Below are 23,228 nucleotides of genomic sequence, written 5' to 3' on the forward strand. Positions count from 1 at the left end.
CAAAACTTAATAAAACCCATTGTATGAATCAGAATTCTTTTATAATGTAGGAGCAAACCTAAAGTTTTGTTTTATGTAGTTTTGAAGATCAAATTAGGTAGGTGACGTCCCCCATTCTCCATACACTGAGTAAACTGATTTCCGGCGTTTGTCATGACTCTTGTCAGCATAGCAGGCATTATGTTGGCAATTTCTTCCTGGATGTTAGTCTTCAAATCTTGTAGGGTCCTTGGACAGTTCACATAAACAAGGGATTTAAAAAAACCCATAGAAAAAAAATCACAAGGGGCCAAATCTGGAGAGCGGGCCGGCCACTCCAAATCTGCTCGAAAAGTAGGCCTCAACAGCAAAAGCACGCTCCTCACTGTTCCAACGCATGATGGCGACTGAACTGTGTCAGGACAAAACTTTATATTGCTGCCTCTTGGACGAGACCACTAGCGCTCCGCTACATCTTCAACCAACTGAATGGCGCGCATTTAAAAAAAAAGAAGTTATGCTGCCTCACCCTGTAGTATGTGATGGAAGAGCATAAACTGAGAAGTAGAATGTGGTTTGATATTTCATCCACAAAAATAAGCACAATTTAGTTAACCCTATAGTTTTCTTCACCCCTACTTTTAACTAGACAGGGTGAACAATTAAGACTTCTCATAGCTTTATCATTAGGAATGGTCTTTGTCCAGAACCTAATGTAAGAGGTAACTGTAGCTGAACCGCTTGGGAAGAGTGACCATCAAACTACAATAAAATTCATTTTTAATTAAGTGGGGATATGCCAAGAAACTCCACCAGTGTCTTATTAGATTCCAAAGAAGGAAGGACTACTAAAAGAGAAAAATGGTAAAAGGATCTTAAAATGTAAATTCAAGAGCACCAGGTATTTCCCAAATGCTTGTGGTTTAGTAAAAAAAAAAGTCACCTTAATAGATACTTTTCTAGAATGCATACTTCAGGAAAAGAAAAGTAATACATAGCCCAAAAAAATCACCATCAATATTAGTAAGCAATGCCAGTGTAATTTTTTTCTTTCACAAACTGTAAGTCCTGTATTAAATTAATATTACAGGGGGATAAGGAAATTACAAAGAAGCTCAAATAATCCTCTATGGCTTTAGGGCAGATATCTGTTTACCGCTACGGCCTGGCCAGAAAAAAGAAACCGCCATTGCTCAAGCCGCTCTCCTTCTTCCTGGCAAGGCCTTGCGAGAAATGCCTCTTCTCCCACACGACAACACTGTCTCGCGGGAGAAGAGGTGCTTCTCTCGAGGCTTGGCGGGGCTGGGAGGCAGAGGTGCGATGGCGGCAGAGGTGGGGGCAGGAAGAAGGAGAGCGGCCGGAGCAGCACAGGAGGCTCTTACGGAGGCGGCGCAGGAAGCAGCCCAGGGGAGAGGCCTGGGCCTGAGCAAGGAAGGCATCCAGGATGGGAGGAAGGATGGTGATCCTGCCCAGGAGGCCACCATGAACCAAGGCAGCAGAGCCACTTACAGATATCGTACTACTGTCTTTTGCCAGTTAAAAAGATAAAGTGGCTTTATACTACTCAAAATTTCATGTATATTCAAATACAACTGGATCTTGGAAGAACAGGGTACTTACTGTTCAATTCGTGGTGACAAATACAACTTGGGAAAAACTTGTGTAGCTTCTGTATCCTCAAAACTGACTGACAGAAGAGCAACATCTTCTCCAGGGTCTTCATTTGCATCCTAAACACATAGATATACAAAGAAAGAAAATATGTTTCCGATCAATAGAAGTCATGAGCAAGAGAGAGTTCAAGGCCTGTCTATAAGGTTTTAGTCTGCACAGTTGGTCTTTAAAAATGTCTAAAAACAAGCTGCTCAGCACCATGGGTCACATTAATAATATAATATTAGTAGGAATTAATTTACATATTTTATTTGCATGTGGTTGACATAAATTACATGTCATTGCCATGAACATGACAGATGTCAAATTACTGCTAGTGGGCATATCAAAATATTCTTATGCAGAAATTGCTGCCCTTAAAACTCAAGTCAGCTATTATTTCAAAAAATCTTGAGAAATGGAAAGCAAGGAATTTTAATTTTCTACATGATTGCAATCCTAAAACATTTTATTGCTAGTGTCTTTGTCCCCATGAAGGTCAGATCTTTAAAAAATGGACAAAGACTCAGAATTGCCAACTAAAAACTCAAAGTATCAAATACAGCATAATTGACTATATTTTTACTTCTTAAAAATCTAAGAAAACGTAGTTACTTCAATATTTTTAAATGATGTATTTAACCTCCCCCCCCCAACTTTTTAAAGTAACTAACTCTAAATAGTTTGGCAAAAGACAAGAGGTTCTCAGTAGAACCTTAAAGAAGCACTGTCCTCTTCTGCTCTATCTGTTATGGAACCATTTCTGGCCTTTTTTAATGCCTGGATGGAGAAATGACAGTAGTAATGGCCAAGGGCTGCTGATCTCTAGACAGTGCTAGGGCTTTACACTCTACATAATGATTCTTTATGCATGAAGTCAAGTTATACAGTAGTTTCAATGGGTTGATCTAAAATCATAATATTTTAAATTAAAAATTTCAATTTGTTTGGATATTTTTAAAAAACTATATTTTGAAATCTGGAGCACTCAACAGTTTCATAGGAATCAAAAAACAGCAATGCTAACTTCTCCTCCTTGAGTTCTTCCCAAAATTTCTCAATTCAACAACTTGCATGCATTTTCACTTGCCACCATACTACTAATACAACCAAATCTTTCTGTATCAAACATCCCTCAAAAGAGATACAGAACTAAATTCTAATATGAAACATATTGCAAATTAATGTGTCCAATGAACATGCTCAGAAAATCTTCCCATGTCTCTACTTTTTCAATTTACTTAATTTTAAAGAAGGGCCATCAGCTATTTTATGTAAGTAAACGTGACCTTCAGGAAAAGATGGAAAAGGAAAGCAGCAGTATTACCACTACAATGATTAATCAGCTGTAACCTAGGAACAGAAACATTAAAGCCCTGAAATTTTGCCTTTATTACCAATATTTTTCAAATCAAGTAGAGAGTGTTTGACAATTGGAACATGCATAGGGATACCAAGATGACTGTTTATAAAGCTATTGTCCTCCCAACCCTGTTATATGCCTGCAAAACATGGACCACCTACAGATGTCACACTGAACTTTTGGAACAATTCCATCAGCATTGCTTCTGAAAATCCTGCAACACAGGTGGACAACAAAGACTATCAACTCCACTGGACTAGCCACGTTGTCCGAGTGCCCAATCACTGTCTCCCAAAGCAGTTACTCTACTCTCAACTCAAGAATGGAAAACAGAATGTTGCTGGACAGGAAAAGAAATTTAAAGATGGACTTAAAACTTTAAAAACTGTGGCTAAATCATCAGGAATGAGCCCGACACTCAAGTGTTCTAACTGGAGGTCAGCTGTTACCAACAGTGCTGTGGAATTTGAAAAAGCACAAATTTGGGGGGGGGGGAGGAAAAGGGAAGGTGCGTCAAGTCAACCCATGTCAGGACCGCCTTCCCTGTCCTCACTGTGAAGAACATGTTGATCAATAATAGGTATCTACAGTCACCTATGGACCCACCGCCAAGACCCTACACGTGGAAGGCAATCATTCATTCACATGTGACAGCCATCACTGCAAATCCTTCTTATCTCCCAATACCACACCCTCCCCTTTTCCCACTTGAAAGACTTGTCACTATATGTTCTCTCTGTATGTGTATACCACAGGGAAAAAGGAGGCTGCTTTCAAGTTGTAGCACAAGGTGCAAGTATGGGACATACAGGAAAGAGAAAAGGGGGACTCAAAGATGAGAGAGCTGCAGGTTCTTCCCCTGGCAGCTGAAGTGCTTTATGCAAATTTTCAGGACATGGAAAGGCAGAAAGAAGAGAGGGGGAACATCAACTTTGAGCATTTCCTTTCATTAGAGTAAAGCTTCCTTATGTTGTCAATAGCAGCGTCCTGGTTAACCTGCCCAATATCGCCTGTGACATCCTATGCTCACATTTTGGCCCTAAAATCTCAGCACCCGGGATGCTGTTGCTCAGGCAGTCTTATCCAGAAACCTAATATCCTTTTTTTTTTTTTGGGGGGGGGGGGGCAGAAATGACTAAGAAAAACAACAAACAACCAAGACATATCTACATCATTGGTTCATATGATAGCAGCATACAGCCTTAAACCAGGCAAAACACACTTTGAGTAAAGAAGCACATTTTTGTTCCATACCTTTCATGTGAAATATCAGTTTTTATTATGCTACATTATAATTACACATGTCACATTCAGTCAACAATATTTAAAGTTGATAACAATTGTGGAATATACTTCAGAGATCAAATCACACACTTTTTGAGAGGGGGGAAAATAAACAGAATGACATATTCTCCCCCTCTCTAATTACTATGAGTTCAAAATCTCCTTAAGTTTTACATCTATACTGTTTTGTCTAGTTTTGAAGTTTGTGTTATTAACAGGGTTGCTTAATACAACCAGAGATCTTTAAATCAAACCATATATTTCACAATAAATTTCTTACACAATTTATTAAGGGTTTTTGACACTATTTTCAGTTGTATTTAAGCTGTTTCAGGGATTATCACACACAGGATAGCATATATTTGGGCTTTAGTAAATTTGATTTAATAAATATACATTTTGAAAACAAAGAGGTAAACACACTCCTTAACCAATATGTTCATCTAATTCAATATGTGTGGTTTTTCATTAGCAACAACTGAATTCTTATTACCAGTAGTGATGTATGTTCAGAATATATTTATCTGATGAACGAAACAATTGAACAATAGAGTATCCTTTTCTAAAAAATGGATTCCTGGCAAGCATTAATTCCCAAACACATTCAAAGCACAAAGGATAAGCACATTGTTTTCCTGAATCCTCTACTACCTACTGTAACTGAAACTGGGAATTTACTGGAACTGAGGATTTATTATGAGTCAGAGTGTTAACAGCCAGTCCAACTAAAACATCTGCTTTGCACCATTACAACTGCTATAATTCATTTCCTCTTGGGTTTGGAGTAGAACCAAATTATATAGTAAGTCTCTTGTTTCTTAAAAAATGAAGAAATCCAAAAGCAGGTAGAAGCTAAGGGAAGGGTATTTATTTTTCAAAAGAGAATATTTAGACCACCTAAAGAACACATAATTGTTTGTAACTTCAACATCCATGTGAGATGATTTTCTATGTTCCCAGCAAGGAATTTCCTGCAAACCTCATAACCTTTCTAAGCATTGTCTTTCAAGTTAGTCCCACCTGACTTGCTTCAAGATTGACAATTATAGCTTGGTGCAAATGGATGGGAATGGAGATGGCTTCCTCATTCTATAAGCTGACATAAGGTAAAACTATTTACACATGGAAACAGAGGAAACAACTGAAGGTGGAAATTAAACACTTTATTTACTGTCTACTTTATTTACTATCTACTAATACTTTATTTACTACTATGGAGTCATGAGAAACTAAAAATACTAAGAAATAACTATTTTATGTCAAAATGAAAAGCTTCCTTACATCATATTCCTCTTTGCTAATATTACAATCCTAAAACACTGCAGAATTGTGAAACAGGTGATTCTACAAAGTTACTCTAAAGGACAGTGGGAGCACAAAACAGTAAACTCTTTAAGGATACCTCACAGCATACACCTAAAGAGCAACATTGTTTCTGCATGATAGTTAAGGTTTAACCAACATCAAGGGGGCCCTAGAAAAAAACACCTAAGATAAAATATGAGAATTTTATAGCTATAAGCAGGAGGAAGTAGCTTTGAATAATAGGAGATAATCTTCCTTTCGTCTTTACCTTCCAAAATGGTCTTTATTCTAGAGGAAAACTTTAGATCTCGAAACATACATATTAAGCATTAGCAATTGGAAAATTAATTCAATACTGTCAATGTTAGTAACTTAAAGGTTAATTGGGGAGCTGGAGCTGACAGAGGGAGCTCAACCCGCTCTCCCAGCAGCCCTGCCGGCTCCATTGCCTGCTATGTAAACAGGGGTTTTGTTTTTTTTCTTGACTGAACAGCATCTGAAGCAATCCACTATTTCTGAGGAGCAAAGCAGAATATTTTAACACACCCTATTGTTCACTTCACTAGTATGCTGTTACTCTTTTACTGAACAATAACAGCAACAAGTTGCTTTCTTACAAGCTAATGGCAATACAATGCTTTCTCCAAAGCAGTATTCAAAGCTCTGAATCAAACAAATCTAAAAGTTATTGGCTATGGGACGATGTAGCCACTAACTATGGATTTTTCTAACAGCTACCGCAAAACAACATTGTTTCTTTAGAGTCATGTAGCAAAAAACTATTTCTGCTATTATATTTATTTGTTAAAAGGCTATTTTCAAATTGGATAAAATGTGCTTCTTTATAAAGGCCTACAATCACACAGAACCTTTCTAATAGTTTATTATTAAAAAGAAATGAAGAAATGTGGCTAAATCCTAGTGTTAGTCCCAATTAGGAGACCTATTGAATCAACGGGATTTCTATAAGTGTTGTGTCAACAAGTCTCATTCATTGAATGGGTCCATTCTAATTGGAATCAACAATTGGATTTAAACTCAATGCTCCAGATTTAGTTGGAATGAAGTTTGGGTATTTGTGTCTGAAATGTCTTTTCCACTTTGTTACTGAACAACCAACCTGTGTACAGTAATATCTTCATTGTTTACCAAACTATCATCAGCTTCCAGAAAAGTAGACCTGTTTTTCTCAGTAACTGATGGCTTTACTACCACTAAGTCTATGAGGAAATGGAATGAGATTTTCAATGGAAAGTAAAGACAAACAACATGAAAACCTTAAGCCTGCAATACAAAGACAATTTCAGGAAAGCCTAAATTGCATTTAAACTTTCCTGTTTTCTTGTTTGCAAAGCAACAGAGATCTAGGCAAAATACACAGACTGGATTGCAACAGGAAAGATGTCCTTAAGTACCATATCTTTATGACTATCTGCACATGGTAAATCTTAACCTCCTGCAAAGTCATCTTGTTAAGCTATCCAATAGATTACAATGAACAATGAAGCCCCTTTCTACTGTACAACTGTATGGCATTTAGCTACAAGTCTTTTTGTAGGGGGCTAGGCATAATTACTATAATTGTATGGGAGACAAATTTGGAAAAATCTCCCTACATACAGATACTGCAGTAAAACTCCCAGTGAATTAAAAAAAATCTAAATCCATCCCTTTGTACAAGAGCCAGTAAGTGGTATGGCTGGCAGCTCCCTCAGCCTCTCAGAGGTATGTTGTTATGATAAGCCGTAGCTCATCAATATCCAAAGAAAATCTCCAATGTTACTCACTAGTGGAAAAACAATGGGTGATTACCGGCAAGGATTGCAGGGCAAAAATTCTATATAATTGCCTGGAAACAATTCCCACCAAATTCATTGGAACACAGCTCCATTGTATTTTGGCCCTCCCTCCATTCCAACTATCATCGCTCTCTGTGCCACATCTTATTTAGACTGAGAGCAGGGAACTGCCAAAATTAACAATTTGTAAGCAGCTTGGGGAGGCTTTTTGGCTAACGGGTGAGATAGAAACACTCTAAATAAATAAATAAATAAATAAATAAATGTGTTGGGGTTTCTATCTGAGAAGACCACAGAACCATAAACATCTTCAGACCTATATATTTACTTTTCTGCTCTAGCAATTGCTTAATGCATTGTCTTTGAAGCTAAAGGTGCCTGCAATGGATACATAAACGAACAAAACCCAACAGTGGTTCATGCTCCAGTTATCAGGAAACTGGATTACTCTAGCAGATTTTATGTTGAGCTACCCTCGAAAGGCTTCAATTCGGGTATAATGTGGTGGTTTGCTTAAAAAAAAAACTATCAGAGTGTAGTTAATTAAAAATGGGTTTCTCATGGGAGATTTTCATGAATATCAGAATTATGTTGCTAAAATCCACTGATTACCAACACACTTCATCTCCCACTGAGTCATGGTTTACTGTCCATAAACGCTTTGCAAAAGTTTTAAATAGTATAAACAGTTCCTTAGCACTTTCTCTCCCTGTTTTTTAAGCAAAGCTGCCCCAGAAGGAGGAGCTAAAATATAAAGTGGTGAAACAGTGGAGGTAACTAGGGAAATTCAAACTTTTCCTTGCCCATCATTCCCTTGCTCAACAACACTAACAGATATCTTCCTCATATGGGATGGTAAACACAATTTATTTCTCTCTCCTTTCTTCAGCATCATCCCAGCACCACTACAAGGAGCTTTGCTTTTTAAGTAGGATATGTGGTTTGCTTCTCACGTAAAAGCTTTGTGGCTTTTTAAAGACTGTAACCCACTAAGTTGGGCTCAATCTTTTATTACCATTGAAAAATACATAGATGTAGGAACTATAAAAATTAAAAAAAATTAAGAGTTCAAATACAATACAGTATAATGAATTACTAGCCATGCCCTGCCACGCGTTTCTGTGGCTTAAAGTAAGAATTTTTGATGTAGAGGTAGCTGTCTGGACTATTATAAAAGAGAGGCACCTAAGTGTTCCTTGCCCCCTTTTTCTTTTCCTTCTCCTTTTTCTCCTTTTTTCCTTCTCTCCCTCTTTCTTTCATTGCTTCCTCCCTTCCTTCCCTCCCCCTTTCTCTCCTTCTTCCCTTCTCTCCTTCCTTCCCTCTGTTTCCTTCATTCTTTCACTTTTTATTTCCTTTCCCCCTTCTTTCCTTCTTTACCTTTTTCCTGCCTTTCCTTCCCTTTTTCTTTCCTTTCTCCTTTATCTTCTTCCTTCCTTCAGTTCCTCTTTCTTTCTTTCCTTCCTTCCCTCCTTTGTTCTTTCCCTCCCTCCTTCTCTTTTGTTCCATCTCCCTTGCCCTCCTTCGTTCCTTCCCTCTTTTCCTCCCTGCCTTCTTCTGTCCTTCCTTCCTTCCATGTTAGGGAGGTCTTGGCTTTAAGGGTGCCTCCTGTTGTTTCTTCCTCCTGTTGCTTTCTGTCTGCAGCCTAGGCACCCGCGGCTTCTTTCTCGTTCCCCTTCCCTTGGGCTCTATGCTCACTTCTCTCACTGACAGCACCACTGCCACCATCATCTTGGGCTCCACCGAGGCCAGAGCGCATTGATAGCGGGCACCCCAGGCAGGTAGTTGTCATCGATCACTCCGCCATCCACTATCCATCCTTGGAGGCCAAACAGAGGGAACAGAAGAGACAGAGCAGGAAACACTAAGTGTTTTGGACTTCAATTCACAGATTCCTTTCTCACTGTACAAGGTAGCACAGGCTTCTGGGAGTTGAAGTTTAGTGTGTGGGAATTGCTATGAGGAGCTGAGCCTCTCTCCTTGGGCCTCATGGAGCCACTTGGACCTCATGTTGGCTCCAGCTGCTGCCGGGGCTTGCCTCTCCAAGCCTCCATGCCCTCCGTTTGGGCCAGGCTTTCTCCTTCCTTCCCTCTTTCCTTTCCTCAATTCCTCCCCTCCCCAAAAGAAAGAGGTCTATGCCTTCCTGCATGGAAAGGGACTCCATAGCTAGGCTTCTCTTCCCTCACAATGGTTGGTGCGTCATTCTCGCGCGCTGGGGAGGTGGGCTTTTGCGCATGCTCTGTATGGTATTTTTCTTTTTGGGGAGTTTTAAGTCATTTCCCCTTTATTTTTTAAGGTTTTTTTGTTTGAAAGACATAGATTGGATTACTGCCAGATTTGGTGTCAATTTGTCCAGTGGTTTTTGAGTTATGTTAATCCCACAAACAAACATTACATTTTTATTTATATAGATTGGATTGTTTCTGTTGACTGATATTCAAATTCACAAGAAACAGGGGAGCCATAAGGTCCGGCCTAGTGCTAGATTATGATCCATAGGGAACCATGTAGGAGACACAGAGGGTGCCATTTTTATGGAGCAGTACCTCTGTGTTGATCATTACACAAACTGCTCCAGTCGCTAAGTATAAAGAAAGCATTTGAGATATTTTATCTATCTCCCAGGAAATATATATTTTGAATACATCTCATTAAAGTTAAGTCCTCTTGGCAATCTTCCAAATCCTGGCTAGAAAAGATTTAACCAAACAGAGAAATATGATGTAAAAACTTTCATTCCCTTGCTCAAATGTATTCAGTCCAGCTAAAACCATGTCTAAGACGTTAGATAAGCTTTTGCTGAGAATGTGGAAAATACTGGTTTGAATAAATATTTATAGGTTTTCTTGAGCGCATTCATGGACACCACATAGTAAAGCTGTTTTTTGTCATGTATAAAGATTTCTGGGGTAAAACATAAATACTAAAATTCTTAATAAAATTAAGAATTCACATGGCTCCCATCCAAATTAAAATATACACTGATTCCTACCTTCAGTATTGAATAGAGAAGAAGTCTCAATATGAAGATCCTTAAACCCTGTAAAAACTTTAAATCTTTGTAACATTTCTGGAGGGAGGATTGAGTCTTCTGTGATTTTAATATTTATATTAATATGTTTTTAATTATTTGTTTTAATGTTTAAATGCTATTAATGTCTCGTGTTTTAATGGTTTAATGATTTTAACTTATAGTTATATATTAGTACTTCATTATTATGATTTTTCTTTTTACACGTATGTTGGCATTGAATTTTTGCCATTGGTATGTTGTAAACTGATTTGAGGCCCCGTCAGGGGTGAGAAAGGAGGTATAGAAATATAGTAAATAAATAAATAATAAATTCTGGGAAATACAGTTATGACACTGTGCTCTGTGCAATGCCACACATCACCTAAGGTACCTTCAGTCAACCAGGTAATATAGAGATAATTTTAAAAGATATAGAAAAAATAACATTAAATATATACAAAATCTGTAAGTTGAGTTGACAAACTCTACTATTCATACCAAAGTCTCATTATATGGGTTAACACAGTACCTAATAGCCTAGATTGTAAAACCAGAATAATTCTCAACATCAAAACTGACCATTTGATTCTTATCATTTTTTTGTGGACTGTTAGTTTTCAAGATGGTAGTAGTCTTCATTTGTACAAAAAGAGCACCATCTATTAGGAATTCTCTATCTACGGTCTACTGGAATGAGAACTCTGCAATAGTATCCTGTAGAAGAGCCTCTTGATTGTGCTGTTATTCCTGTTTCACACATACACGCTTCATTCCTTCCTTGAGCCTTTGGGGCAGAGAGTTATGTATCTAAAAATATACTGGCCACAGTTTTGTGAAGACAAATGTCTTCTGAATGAATAACATCCAAATGTAGTACATTAAAAAGTTCTATCTAATTATATTAAAATGATATTTTAAAAACTGACACATTGAGTTATTTTAACCAATTGCATATTGTCAAATAACATAAATCTTAAAAGCAACCAGAGTCTAGCTGGAGAATATTTCTATGCCTATCAGCAATACTGCTATGTGAATACGCAACTAAGGCTCTTCCAATTCCTGTCCATTAACTATAAGTACTGCCTATATCCTGTGAACATCTAATGACTGATGAAATATAATTTGAATCCTAGCATCTTTCCTTTCTTTTTATCCTTAGAAGCATGTCTTTCATTCTGAGTCACAGTAATTTGGAACCATTGTACATATATGGAGTTGGGATATTATTATTTATCATAAAAACCTAGGAAGTATTGTGTTTAAGTTTACATATGAGGGTAGATATTTTTGCAAGATGCCATTCGCAATAAAGATACCTTACTCTCTACATTGTGATTGACAGTACAGTAACAATAATTAACATTACAGATATGCGCCCATATTTAGCCACTCTTAACACGTTTTAACTACTTGGAAAGCTTCTTAAATCTATACAAAAAATTGAAATAAGCCTTCCAGTATAATTGCTAAGCAATGACAGTTCACATGAGCTATTCAAGAGAAAGGAAAAAAAAAACTCTTGCCTAAGGAGCTTGTAGTTCTAATGTGAGGAGATAAGAACTGGCAACGTACTAGTGAATCCAAAGCATGTTGTAACACAAAACTCTTGCCTTGTGGATCACTAAATCAATACTACTAGTCAAGAATCATCCTTAAAATTGATCTCGAAAATAAAAGCTGTGTATTTTTATAAATGCCACATTGATTTCAATGACACATTATACATACACACACACACACACACACACTATCAAAATGACCCTTTACTTTCAGTTTTCTTTTGCGGCATTTTAATGGGGAATCCTGAGCTGAAATTATATTTTTTCTCCATTTAAGCTTTCCAATCTTTTTTTTAAAAAAAATACAGTAGAGGTATGACCATAAGATATTGTATACACCTCCTTTCACAAGAACCTTTTTTTTACACAACACAGGAAAGAAAAGAAGATTCTATCCACACAAAACAAATTTAGGGTGATACAAATATGACATAAGCAAGAATTGTGTATGTTAAATTATCTGTCCAAAAGCCTTACCTAACAAGCTTTCTATGTATGACACTCAAGCCTAATAACTTAATTTGTCCTGTCAGATAAAGAAAGTTACTTCTGTCAAGATAAAAACTGAGCTTGCCAGATGTGAGAGGAGGAGCAGATTTGTAGAGACTGCTCATAATTTCTCCCATTGTACCACTATTTTATCTTTCTGTTGATTAGCTCAAATCCTTTGATCTATGTTGAAATTTTCAGCACTATGCTCTATGATCGCCGTTTTATGGTCATTATTCTCTTACCACTGGCCCCTTCTTTCTTCTAGTGTTCTTGAAATCTTTTATTAACTATCAGAACATTTCTTCTGTTCCTCCATTTTACTTATTCTTTCTCTCCCCATTCCCCTTCTTGCTATTTCTTCCTCTGAGTAACCACCCCTTCCTAAATTCAAAAAAGCCAACACTATTCCCTTGTTCTTCCCATTCTCTTTTATTTACACTGAATCTCTACTTCCGAACATCTATCTCAGGATAAAGGAGTATATTTTATTCCAATGCCATGCATTGCATCTCCACTGCATCTGGAGGACTACAAGTCACTCAAACTGGATGCAGAATTTGTCTCTCAAGGATGATTGGACTTGGATTACTAATACAGATTTTCCTAACAAATGTAAAATTCTGAAAAGCTTTGGGCAACAGAAGTTGTTGGTTTACAATTTGAAAGAACTTTGAAATCCTGCCCTTCACATAATATGAAAACTTTATGAGTCTCTAATTTCCTCATGGCAGAAGAAAGAGCAGTATTTTATTGATATTAAATGTGAGAAAAAGAATCACAGTGTTGAAAGTTTAAATTAATACACAAAATAAGAACAGAGAATGGCTTGACAGTATTTTTTCCCTCAACTCCTGAGACCGAGAAACTCTATGCTTTCTCACAACAAAATGTGCAATCTTCACATCATAAATTGTTTGGCTGCTGCCATTTTTGGTTAGCATCTCCCTGTACTTATCCCCATGGGAAAGGCAATCATAATGCTGCGGCACATAGAAAAAAAAGTATTCAGTGTTTTCACTAACATCTGGGCATAAATACAAAGTTAAGTATAAGGCAGAATGATTGCCTATAAAAACAGATCCTTAGGAATAGAATATCAAAATGTAACTTTGTTTTTAAAACTTTTTATCACATTATACTTTGACTTCAGCTGTTTCCTCAGCTGTTTCCTTCTTTACTTATCTGCTCACAAGTGTAACATAAAAAGGAAACAATAGTGTGTAGGCCATTCAAATAAACACCTCCTTTTAAATTTCAGTTATTTTGCTAAAATGATGATTCACGAAAAAATTTCTGTCAATTCTTTCCCCGTGTATGTGATTTTAGGTGTTCATAGAATAATATAGCAATTATTAGGCAGAAAGTATATAATTCAAGCAACAGTTTGTATAGTGTTTTGTTTGTAGGTAGGCACATTACCGTATTCTAATGCATACTGTTTAAACAGAAGTTATTTTCATCCTGCCAAAATCCATTTTGCTCCTTTCCAAATGATACAAAGCAGGAAGACAAAACAAACCACCTTGGATGGCTATAAAAATCAGGCCAAAGTTCTGAATGCCCAAACCATTTCCTAAACACTTAAAAAACCTTAGTCTTTCATGATGAAAATGCTTGGAATGCTCGAGGCTTAAAACTGTTATTGGTAAGACAAAGCTTGGCAGAAAGGCTCACCAAAATAAGGTAATAGATTAATTAAACACAAGGCCAAATTGCTATCCAAGTTCATAAAAATTGTAAATTTCTGTCTGTGACAATATGAAGAATTGCATGCAATTCCACCACAGAAAAGCAATATTATCTGAATCTGTTCATACAATCAGAGAAATATTCATATTCTGTACCACAAAAGTGCAGAGGGTTACAACATGAGGAATATCACTGGGGATGTTGTGAAAGGTCACAACACACATCGGGGCCACTGATGTCAAAATGCATTAGACATTTCTTCTATAAGGATATGTTTTCTCCTAATAAAAGAAGCTGTGACTACAGAAGTCTCTGCAAAATCATGGATTAATTTATACCATATTTATCATAGTTACACTATCCACATGAATACTACATTTAAGAGCATTCTGAATGAAGTTTCTCTTGGACATGTGAACTGGCCTCCAAACACTTATCTCAGCTAACTAACTGCTTTGAAACTTTGCTTGAAGATATGTTGTAGTTCAGCGTGATGGTAATGTTGCTACTACTGGTAGAAGGGAGAAGAGGACTGCGCAGGTGTTGGAGGAGGAGCAGCAGCGAAAGTGGATTAGGGAGATAATCATGGCTACGAGTGATTCTGAAACCTTTGAGGGCTTCTCCGACTGTGAAATGGGAGATGGGGAGGAAAACAGGGGAGTCAAGCGGGCTACTCGCGAACAAGAGTCCGACAAGGAGATTCAAAGGAAGCGTATCCATGATATACTTAGCGCTCCTACAGAGGACGAGGACTTCATGGAGTTTGAAGGGAGTGATGGGTCTGGGAGTGACACGGGGGAGGAGGATGAGCTGGATTGGACACGTGTACAAGAAATTAGGGATATCTGTAATCAACCCACCTCCAGCGAGGACTTTGAGGAGTTTACTGAGGAATGGCAACTGGGAAGCACTTGGCAAGATCTAAGTCTTGACAGACGCTGGCAGAGGTGGAGGGATGGGCGCTCGGGTTCAGCTGCGAGGAATGGGGCAGCTGAGAGTGATGATGAAAGGGTGGGGAGCTCCTCAGCTTCTGATGAGGAGCTTTAGGATAAAAATGGGGTTTTGTATGGATCTTTGCAGAAGGCAAAGTGTCTCTTTTGGGGTGTGAATCTTTGTTGCTGCCAATTCTCGAGCTCGGGTCCTTGGACTACAGATTCCTGTGTTCCTGTGTTTACTTCTACTCTGCCGCTTGACTCCGGATTGTTTTGACCAATGCTTTTTTGCCACTCGGATTTGGACTACTTGCCTACCATGTGCTTCGACCTTGGAACGTTTTCTGGACTCTGTTTTTGCTTCTTTGTACTGTGCTCTTTGAACTGCGTGAGTTTGAAGCGGATTGCTGAATTTCTGGGTTGTACCAGATTAAACGCCAGAATAATCCGGGTTATTTTTCAGTTACTTACATTGCCTTATTTTTGATGCCAAATTGTTGGCTGAGCTTGGGGCACTGATATTAAGTGCTCCAAAGACTCTGTTGTGAACAATAAATTTGTGTTTGGACCTTTAAACTTGTGTTTGGCTTTACTGAGGCTTCTGGGTCTTGACAAGATAAATGTTAAATTTACTCACATAATCATCAGGTTGTGTTGTCAACTCAATTTTACTAAATGTACTGTAAGATATTATTAGAAAAATCTTACTGAATGTGAACATGAACGTAGAGGCACTGCAGAGTGCCCCAGCTATACAACCAAAGGTTACAATGCATTATAATATATCTGGAGAGCTATTCCTGTTGTAGATCATATTCCCTTAGGAATAATTTGTGAAGAAAGCAAGTGAGCAGGGCCAATGTTAGCTAGGACCACTTTTTCCCTTTCTCTCAAACAGATATCAAGGAAGGAACTAATCTTGCCAGAGATATGCACTGCAGGGTACTGCATGAAAGCAAGTTTAAAGTGTCCCTGTGGCCACAAGAAGCCTAAACCTACCTTAGTTTGACTACAAGATCTAGAACATAAGCCAGAAATTTCCCAGCATCACTAATAAAAGCTTCTATTTTCAAAGCAACTTTATATGCAATGACAACATGAAACATATGACAATGGAACAAGGATTGCCTCTTATTAAATGAGATGCATGGGGATCTGCCACAAGTCCAACACTTGATAATCTAATTTAATAAATCAGAATGTGAATGCACTGCTACTGAAATAAACGTTATCAAAGTAGAATTAGAATAAATTTTGTGTTGAACAGTGAGAATATGAATGCAAAAATGGTGAAACTTCTGATTTGGAACATACTCCTGTAGTAATTATTCTTTGAGGTTAAGCAATCAACCAGCCCCAGGGATCCTTTAAACAAGTAACTGATGGTTTACGTATCATCAGAGAGACATCAGTCAGCTAAGATGATTTTTCCCATCTGTCTAGCATTTTATACAACTGAAAGCACTTTCCAGCTAAAGAGAGGAAATTTGCTGGCTCGAATAATACATGCATAAAGAAAACACAGAAAGAGGGCATGTTTGTTTGACTCGAAAACATATCAATACATACATTTTGAGAGGTAGGAAGAGCAGCAAAGCCAGTACAAAAACTTGCTTTTCAAAATGTATTTCTTCTTGGTGACAAAATAGTTTTCAATTTTTCTTTAAGTTGCTATCATACTTCACTTTCTTATTCTCACTCACAATTCTCTGAACTTTTATTAACGTTTATACAAATGGTCGCACTACACATGTATTTAAAAACCCCAAACTATAGTCTCAAATGATAAGTGATCTCTGCTAGTAAATAATTCAGTCTGAACAGATAAAATATGTAACAATAGACATCCAACTGTTTTTTTCACATTAATCAATCAGACATCTATGATCTGGTGTCACCATTATTCCATTTTATAATTAATCGAGTTCATGAAATACAAACCCAAAGTATTATTAAATTAACATTTCCTCATTGCATGTGGATCTATATATTAAACTTCAGTAAGTTCTATTTTGAAGTGCTGAATTCATACTCATAAAGCTCTTGACTTTAGTTTTGCTTCACAGTATCAGTATCACTAACAGGTCAGACATAGGAAGGATTACAATTTTTTGAGTTTGGATTAAGGGCTTGGTACTGGAAATGATCATCCTTGGAGCATTCCACATGTTACCCACCACTACCAAAAACAGATAAAAACAAAAAAATGTCCAATTAGAATAATATGCCATATATATTTGATTACAGTATCTTTTTTTATTTGAGTGGGTGGAGGCAGCCTTGTGTGTGTGTGGATTGCTCTCCCAGTCATCCAGAGAATGAAGGACATCCTCCTATCTTGAAAGTGCCAAAATGTGGAGGCCACTTCTTATCTCTGTGGTTTCACCACAGGCATCAAGAATCCAAACCCTGACAATACTACTGTCAAGCTTCCAGAGGCAAATGGGATGATAATAATGTATTAAACAACTGTTCAACATACCGTTAAAGATTGCTAATTTAATACATACATCTTAATTGGATGTAATATTTCTCATTATCTTTTCCCCATCTCACTAATTTATTCTTTTTTCTTTTCTTTTCTTTTTTTGTTGTGTCAGGAGCATCCTGTTGTGAGAGAATTGGCTGTCTGCAAGGACGTTGCCCAGGGGACGCCTGGATGATTTTGATGTTTTATCATCCTTGTGGGAGGCTTCTCTAATGTCCCTGCATGAGGAGCTGGAGCTGATAGAGGGAGCTCATCCGCCTCTCCCCGGATTCGAACCTGCGACCTGTCAGTCTTCAGTCCTGCTGGCACAGGGGTTTAACCCACAGCGCCACCAGGGGCTCCATACTAATTTAGTCTGTCTCCCTGTAATTGTAGCTAAATGAATAGTTCTGAACCTGAACAATTCCCTGTCTTTCCTCAGGCTATCACACTCACTTGTCACTAACTCCCCTTCAAACATTCAACCAATCATCACTCACTCTGATATTCAGTGCTCTCACCCCTTCTCAACCAATCACTTTTTGTATCAAAGTACCATATCCACTTTGTATTCAATAGAGTGGGCCCTTGGTACAAAGCATCACTGTAATACAAACTGACCTTCTGCATTTTAGAAAGAATTAAATGGGGAAGAGACACAACAGAGAAATACAGCTGTCCATGGTGCTATTGAGAAGGGGAGATCACTGCAAGCCTGGTAGAAGCATGTTCCTGACCTATAGAAAGATGGAAGTGACAACTGCATTCTAATGGTGTCTGTTTCATCTCTAGTCACTTTCCTAAAGTTGACCATTTTGCAAAGCTGAACTGGATCTACAGCTACGTGGTCGTCAATCCGTCTCCTACTGCCAATGTTACTGCTTCAGAGACTTTTCTCACAATACTCACAATATTTCTAATGAGACAGCAACAACAGAATAAGTAAAAAAAAATCCAACAGTCCCCAAATAAACCAATGAAACACACAAGGAATTCTGGGAGAGGAGGCATGCAGATACTGAAATTCATTACTTTGCCCATCATAGATATATGAAATTAAAAGAAAGCAGCATGATCCACCCTTTATCAAAGATTGTTGGATGTCAGAGGAAACAGAAATCAAAGCTTCTAGGAACTGATCCAAACCAATCAACGTCAAACGTACAGATTTCAACTTGCCATAAACCAAACCAAAGAGGAAATGATTCTTTGGCAATAATGTTGCAAGGCATTAAAGCGGTCACTCTTAAAACTGTCAATTTATATAAGCCTAAGTTATTTAATTGTTGCAGGAAATCAAATAGCAAATCAAGTATTTAATTTTTGATAGAAAAGTTTTAAAATTTTATTGGATTTCTGGGCATTCATTTCAAACAGCCATAAAAGTATAACTTATTTGATAAGGGTGCTTATATTCAATTGAGTTGGATACAGGCAGCATGGTTCCAATCATTTCTCAGCAATTACAGCAGTTCTTACTTTATAAATAGAATTCAGAAGCAAAAGAACAGGAAAGGCATGCATTTTCCAAATCCCATTACATTGTTGGACCTTTAAAAATTCTAAGGGAACATAAGCCCACACCAAGTTCTTTTTCCACAGTGAAACAATAAAAAATAGAATCTATAAAATAGAAGGCAATTATTGAAATAGCAGCCTGGGCTTGTAAGAATAGATTGAAATCAAGGCACAACCTGAGTTTTGAAATGATAAATTTGCAGGCCCACAAAATTGTCTGAAAACGCTGATTGAGTTCATAGAAATGTGAAGAACTGTTTTGGCTAAAATACTTAATCTTTATTTCATTTATTTTAAAGGTAACCAGAAACATTTAACAACCTATTCCTATTTCTGTCTAGCCAGAAATATATGATGTTAAATTTAATGAATTTGGATATAGCACTGCAGATTAAACATAAAAAGTATACATCATACCCAATGAACTGGTCATATTATCTGCAAATAATGACCTTGTCCTTTGATTATCTAAAATGAATGACATGAAATATCTTCGACATTTGTGTCTCCTAGTTGGTGTTTTAATAATGCACCCAATGTGACACTCGCTTTAGCTTTGGGATTTTTGCTCCTCTCCTTGCAGCCTTGTCATTCCAAAAACATGTTTTTGGGGAGGGAGGGGGGCTCTCCAGTTCACAAACTTATGGGATTCTCAGAGGACTTGAGTGGGGAGGAAAGACTATGTACACACACAACCTTAGGCTGCCTTTCACTCTTGTGAAAGTCCACAACTTGATACATCCCTCCTTTCCACTGCATGAAGGTTTTAGAATCCTCTTACATAAAACTATTGAGTTATCAGATGAAAACTGGCAAGGATGCAATTAGATTTAGAAGTCTTCCTTCTATTGTGTGACCTATATATTATTACAATTTGCCAATTCTACTTTCAAGTCACAGTTACTTTTCTTTAAACCCATGAAGGCTTAAAAACTCATAGAATCATAGAGTTGGAAGAGATCTTGTGGGCCATCCAGCACAACCCCCTGCCAAGAAGCAGGAAAAAGCATTCAAGCAATTTCCAAATCCCAAAGAGCTTTCTCCTGACCTGATCTGTCAAAGCAGCCTGAATAAAATGATAAATAATATATAGAATACTACAGAATCGTGCAGCTTCTTGTGTGGTTATGTCTTTCAACTATCATGGCTTAAAAAGAGATATGCCTTGTAGTTCTGCTTTAGGGTTTCCACCATAAATTATATCTCCTCACTTCAGAGAGTACATTCCACAGAAAAAGCCAGCAGAGATTTGGATGGACATGTTTTCCAAGTTCTCTTTCCTCTCTTCCTTTTCTTCTACAGTAGTTCTTAACACTTTATTTATCCAGTCACTCTATATTAGAAGTTATTCAGGCAGTTCATAAACACAGCTATTAAAATTCAGTATAATGAAATAGTCAAATAAATAAAAACATGAAATAATAAAAAAAACAGTGACTATTTGTAAGTATAGAAGGTTTCAGTGCCAAACTAAAAACAAAATTATTTTAAAGGCTTGGATGCGTTAAAAAAAGTCAACATATGGAACTCAAGAGACTATCAAGAAGAAGCCAGGAGACTCTGGGATGAATACCCCCTAACTAATACATCACTACCAAAGCATCCCACAATTAGCAGGGATGCTCACAACAAAGTACTGTAAGGGCAAGTATGCAGGGGGGAAGGCTACTTTTTGTGTGAAGCCTAAATCTTCCTTCAGCTCTGCACAGCTGCCAAAGTGGAGCCTGATAAATATCTTAATTCTGCATGTATATCTCAATTCCTTGAGAATAAATTGAACAAGATACAATTTCTTTGGCTCCCATTCAGTAATATTAGCAATATTGGCTTGACAACTTACTGACAAAATTGCAACAGCTTAACCAGATTTTTCTCATTTTAAGTCAATTTGGATATTAAATGTCATGCTGAAAACTACTGAAGGCCCATTTGTAAATTTAAAAAGAGAGCATGTTCCTGTTGCTAATTAAACATACCGTATATACTTGAGTATAAGCTGACCTGAATATAAGCTGTGGCACCTAATTTTACTACAAAAAACTGGGAAAATGGATTGAATCAAGTATAAGCAAAGGGTGGGAAATACAGCAGCTACTGGTAAATTATGAAATAAAAATAGATAGCAATAACATTACATTAATTTGAGGCATCAGTACGTCAATTTTTTTGAATATTTACATAAAACTGTAATTTAAGGTAAGACTGTCCAACTCGGATTAAACCATTATTCCTCACAACCTCTAAGGGATAGATGCAGGTAAAACGTCAGGAGAGAAAGCTTCTAGAACATGGCCATACAGCTTGAAAAACCTACAACAACCAATTATTCTAACCTTCTTCAATGTAAATGTGCTTACGTATCCTTTCAATAATAATAAAGAGAGTAAAATAATAAATGTATTAATAAAAATAATATTAGAATAAAATAATGGAAATGTAATAATAAAGGTAATATTAACAATAATAAGGTAAAATAATAAATGTAATAATAATAGAGTAATATGCTAAATGTAATAATAATAATAATAATAATAATAACAATAAATAGAGTAAAATAATAAATAACCTTGATTCGAGTATAAGTTGAGGAGGAATTTTTCAGTCTAAAAAAAGGGCTAAAAATCTAGGCTTATACTCAAGTATATACAGTAACTTCATTTCTTGCACAAGTAGGTGTGCTAAAGAACAGACAAGCCAGTGATAGATGGTAGAGTTCAAAATTTTAAGGTGTGATTGTTCACTAATTATGTTAAATCACAGTGAAATCATCAGTATTATAAAAATTCAGTTTCACTTAGTTGCAATTTTTGTCACAAAGAAGTAAATAACCTAAATAATGAAGGATATCTTACTTGTTCCTATGGAGATTTCTGAGCTTTATTCCTGGGGAAATTATTTATTTCCTATATTTCCTGTCTGTCTTGTAATTTTAGTTTTGTCCACAGTACATATTAGTTATCATTATAATGATGTATTTTACCTTGAGAAGGTATGTAGGGATATTGCTGAAGTCCACTGGCAATTTCAGAAGAAAACGAGCTGAGAATTCACCTGTCTGCAAATAAAAATAAAGAGTGAGATCTATAATAAATAACATCCTTGTCAGCAGCAACTAGTCTTACATTAAACCTCTGATCACTGACCACTGCTAATAAATAAAGAGAGAGTATTTCAGTCACAGCCTGAAATGAAGTAAATGTTTTTTGTTTAACAAGTAGTACTCCAAACTCCATCTGTTAAAATTATAGGACTGGAAATTTTGCTAAATTTTGAAATTTGACTCAGATGGCAACCAATAACTACTGGTATGCTGTTATGCTGGCATATCCACAATTCATTTATCTCTGGTTATTTTATTTTTATTTTATTTTTTTGCAATCACAGTATAAAAAGCATTTGTCTGCTTTTTTAATGTTTTTCCAATTGATACTTATGAACACTGAAAAAATAAGAAGCATTCCAAAAATGATGCTATGTTACCATGACCCGAAGACTAGTTCCCAGTAAGTTTTGCGACTATATTTTCCTAGTATGATCTGCCCAGCATATGAAAACCAATTAGGGAAAGTACTGAGGTATAATTACATGAAAATACTTCTAATGTCACACTTTGGATGCAGTGCAATAATTCTTACACTATATTTATTATTTGCTTCAGAAATGCTCTGAGAGACTATAGCTTAGCCTTCTCTCATCTGATTCAGTCCAAACTTTTGGAACTACAATTCTATTTATCCTTATTAACTATAGTGCCCTAGGGCTGATGGGAAATATAGACCAATATATACAAAGCCACATACATTAATGGATGCTAATGCATAGCCAGGCAGCTCACATCCTAGCATATCTAAGCCCATTTCTTTCACAGTCTCACAGCTAGCTTAATATAAATGTATAAGACGATACTGGCTTGTATAAATAAATATGTTTATATCAACAAGCAAAACAATAAATTTAAAAAGTGAGTGACTGCAAATAGTAATATTAATTCTACAACATAATCTGCAGCCAAGTTAGTAGCAAACAGGTTTTCCCAGAAGACCAGTTTAAGAACTGACACAGCATCTCAACTTCCATCTCTTAAAGTGATGTGACAGTAAGCACTATTACTATTTCCTGACACTCGTTTGCCTCTAAAATTGGCAACAGAAGAAGTTAAAGGAGGAGTCAGCACA

The 23,228-nt window shown here is 36.8% G+C and overlaps 1 protein-coding gene across 3 annotated transcripts in view; it reads right to left on the bottom strand.

Moving 5' to 3' along the window:
* The window catches only part of BABAM2 (BRISC and BRCA1 A complex member 2), a 142,894-nt gene that overhangs the window by 89,633 nt on the left and 30,033 nt on the right, over nucleotides 1-23,228 (bottom strand). For all 3 annotated transcript variants that reach the window (XM_060754111.2, XM_060754110.2, XM_060754109.2), the window contains exons 6-7: nucleotides 22,034-22,108; nucleotides 1,600-1,709 (exon numbers count right to left, since the gene is read on the bottom strand). In XM_060754111.2, coding sequence (XP_060610094.1) covers nucleotides 1,600-1,709; nucleotides 22,034-22,108 — 185 coding nt within the window. The remainder of the gene's footprint in view (nucleotides 1-1,599; nucleotides 1,710-22,033; nucleotides 22,109-23,228) is intronic.

The sequence above is a fragment of the Anolis sagrei genome, chromosome 1 (assembly GCF_037176765.1).
Source record: "Anolis sagrei isolate rAnoSag1 chromosome 1, rAnoSag1.mat, whole genome shotgun sequence".
NCBI lineage: Eukaryota > Metazoa > Chordata > Lepidosauria > Squamata > Dactyloidae > Anolis > Anolis sagrei.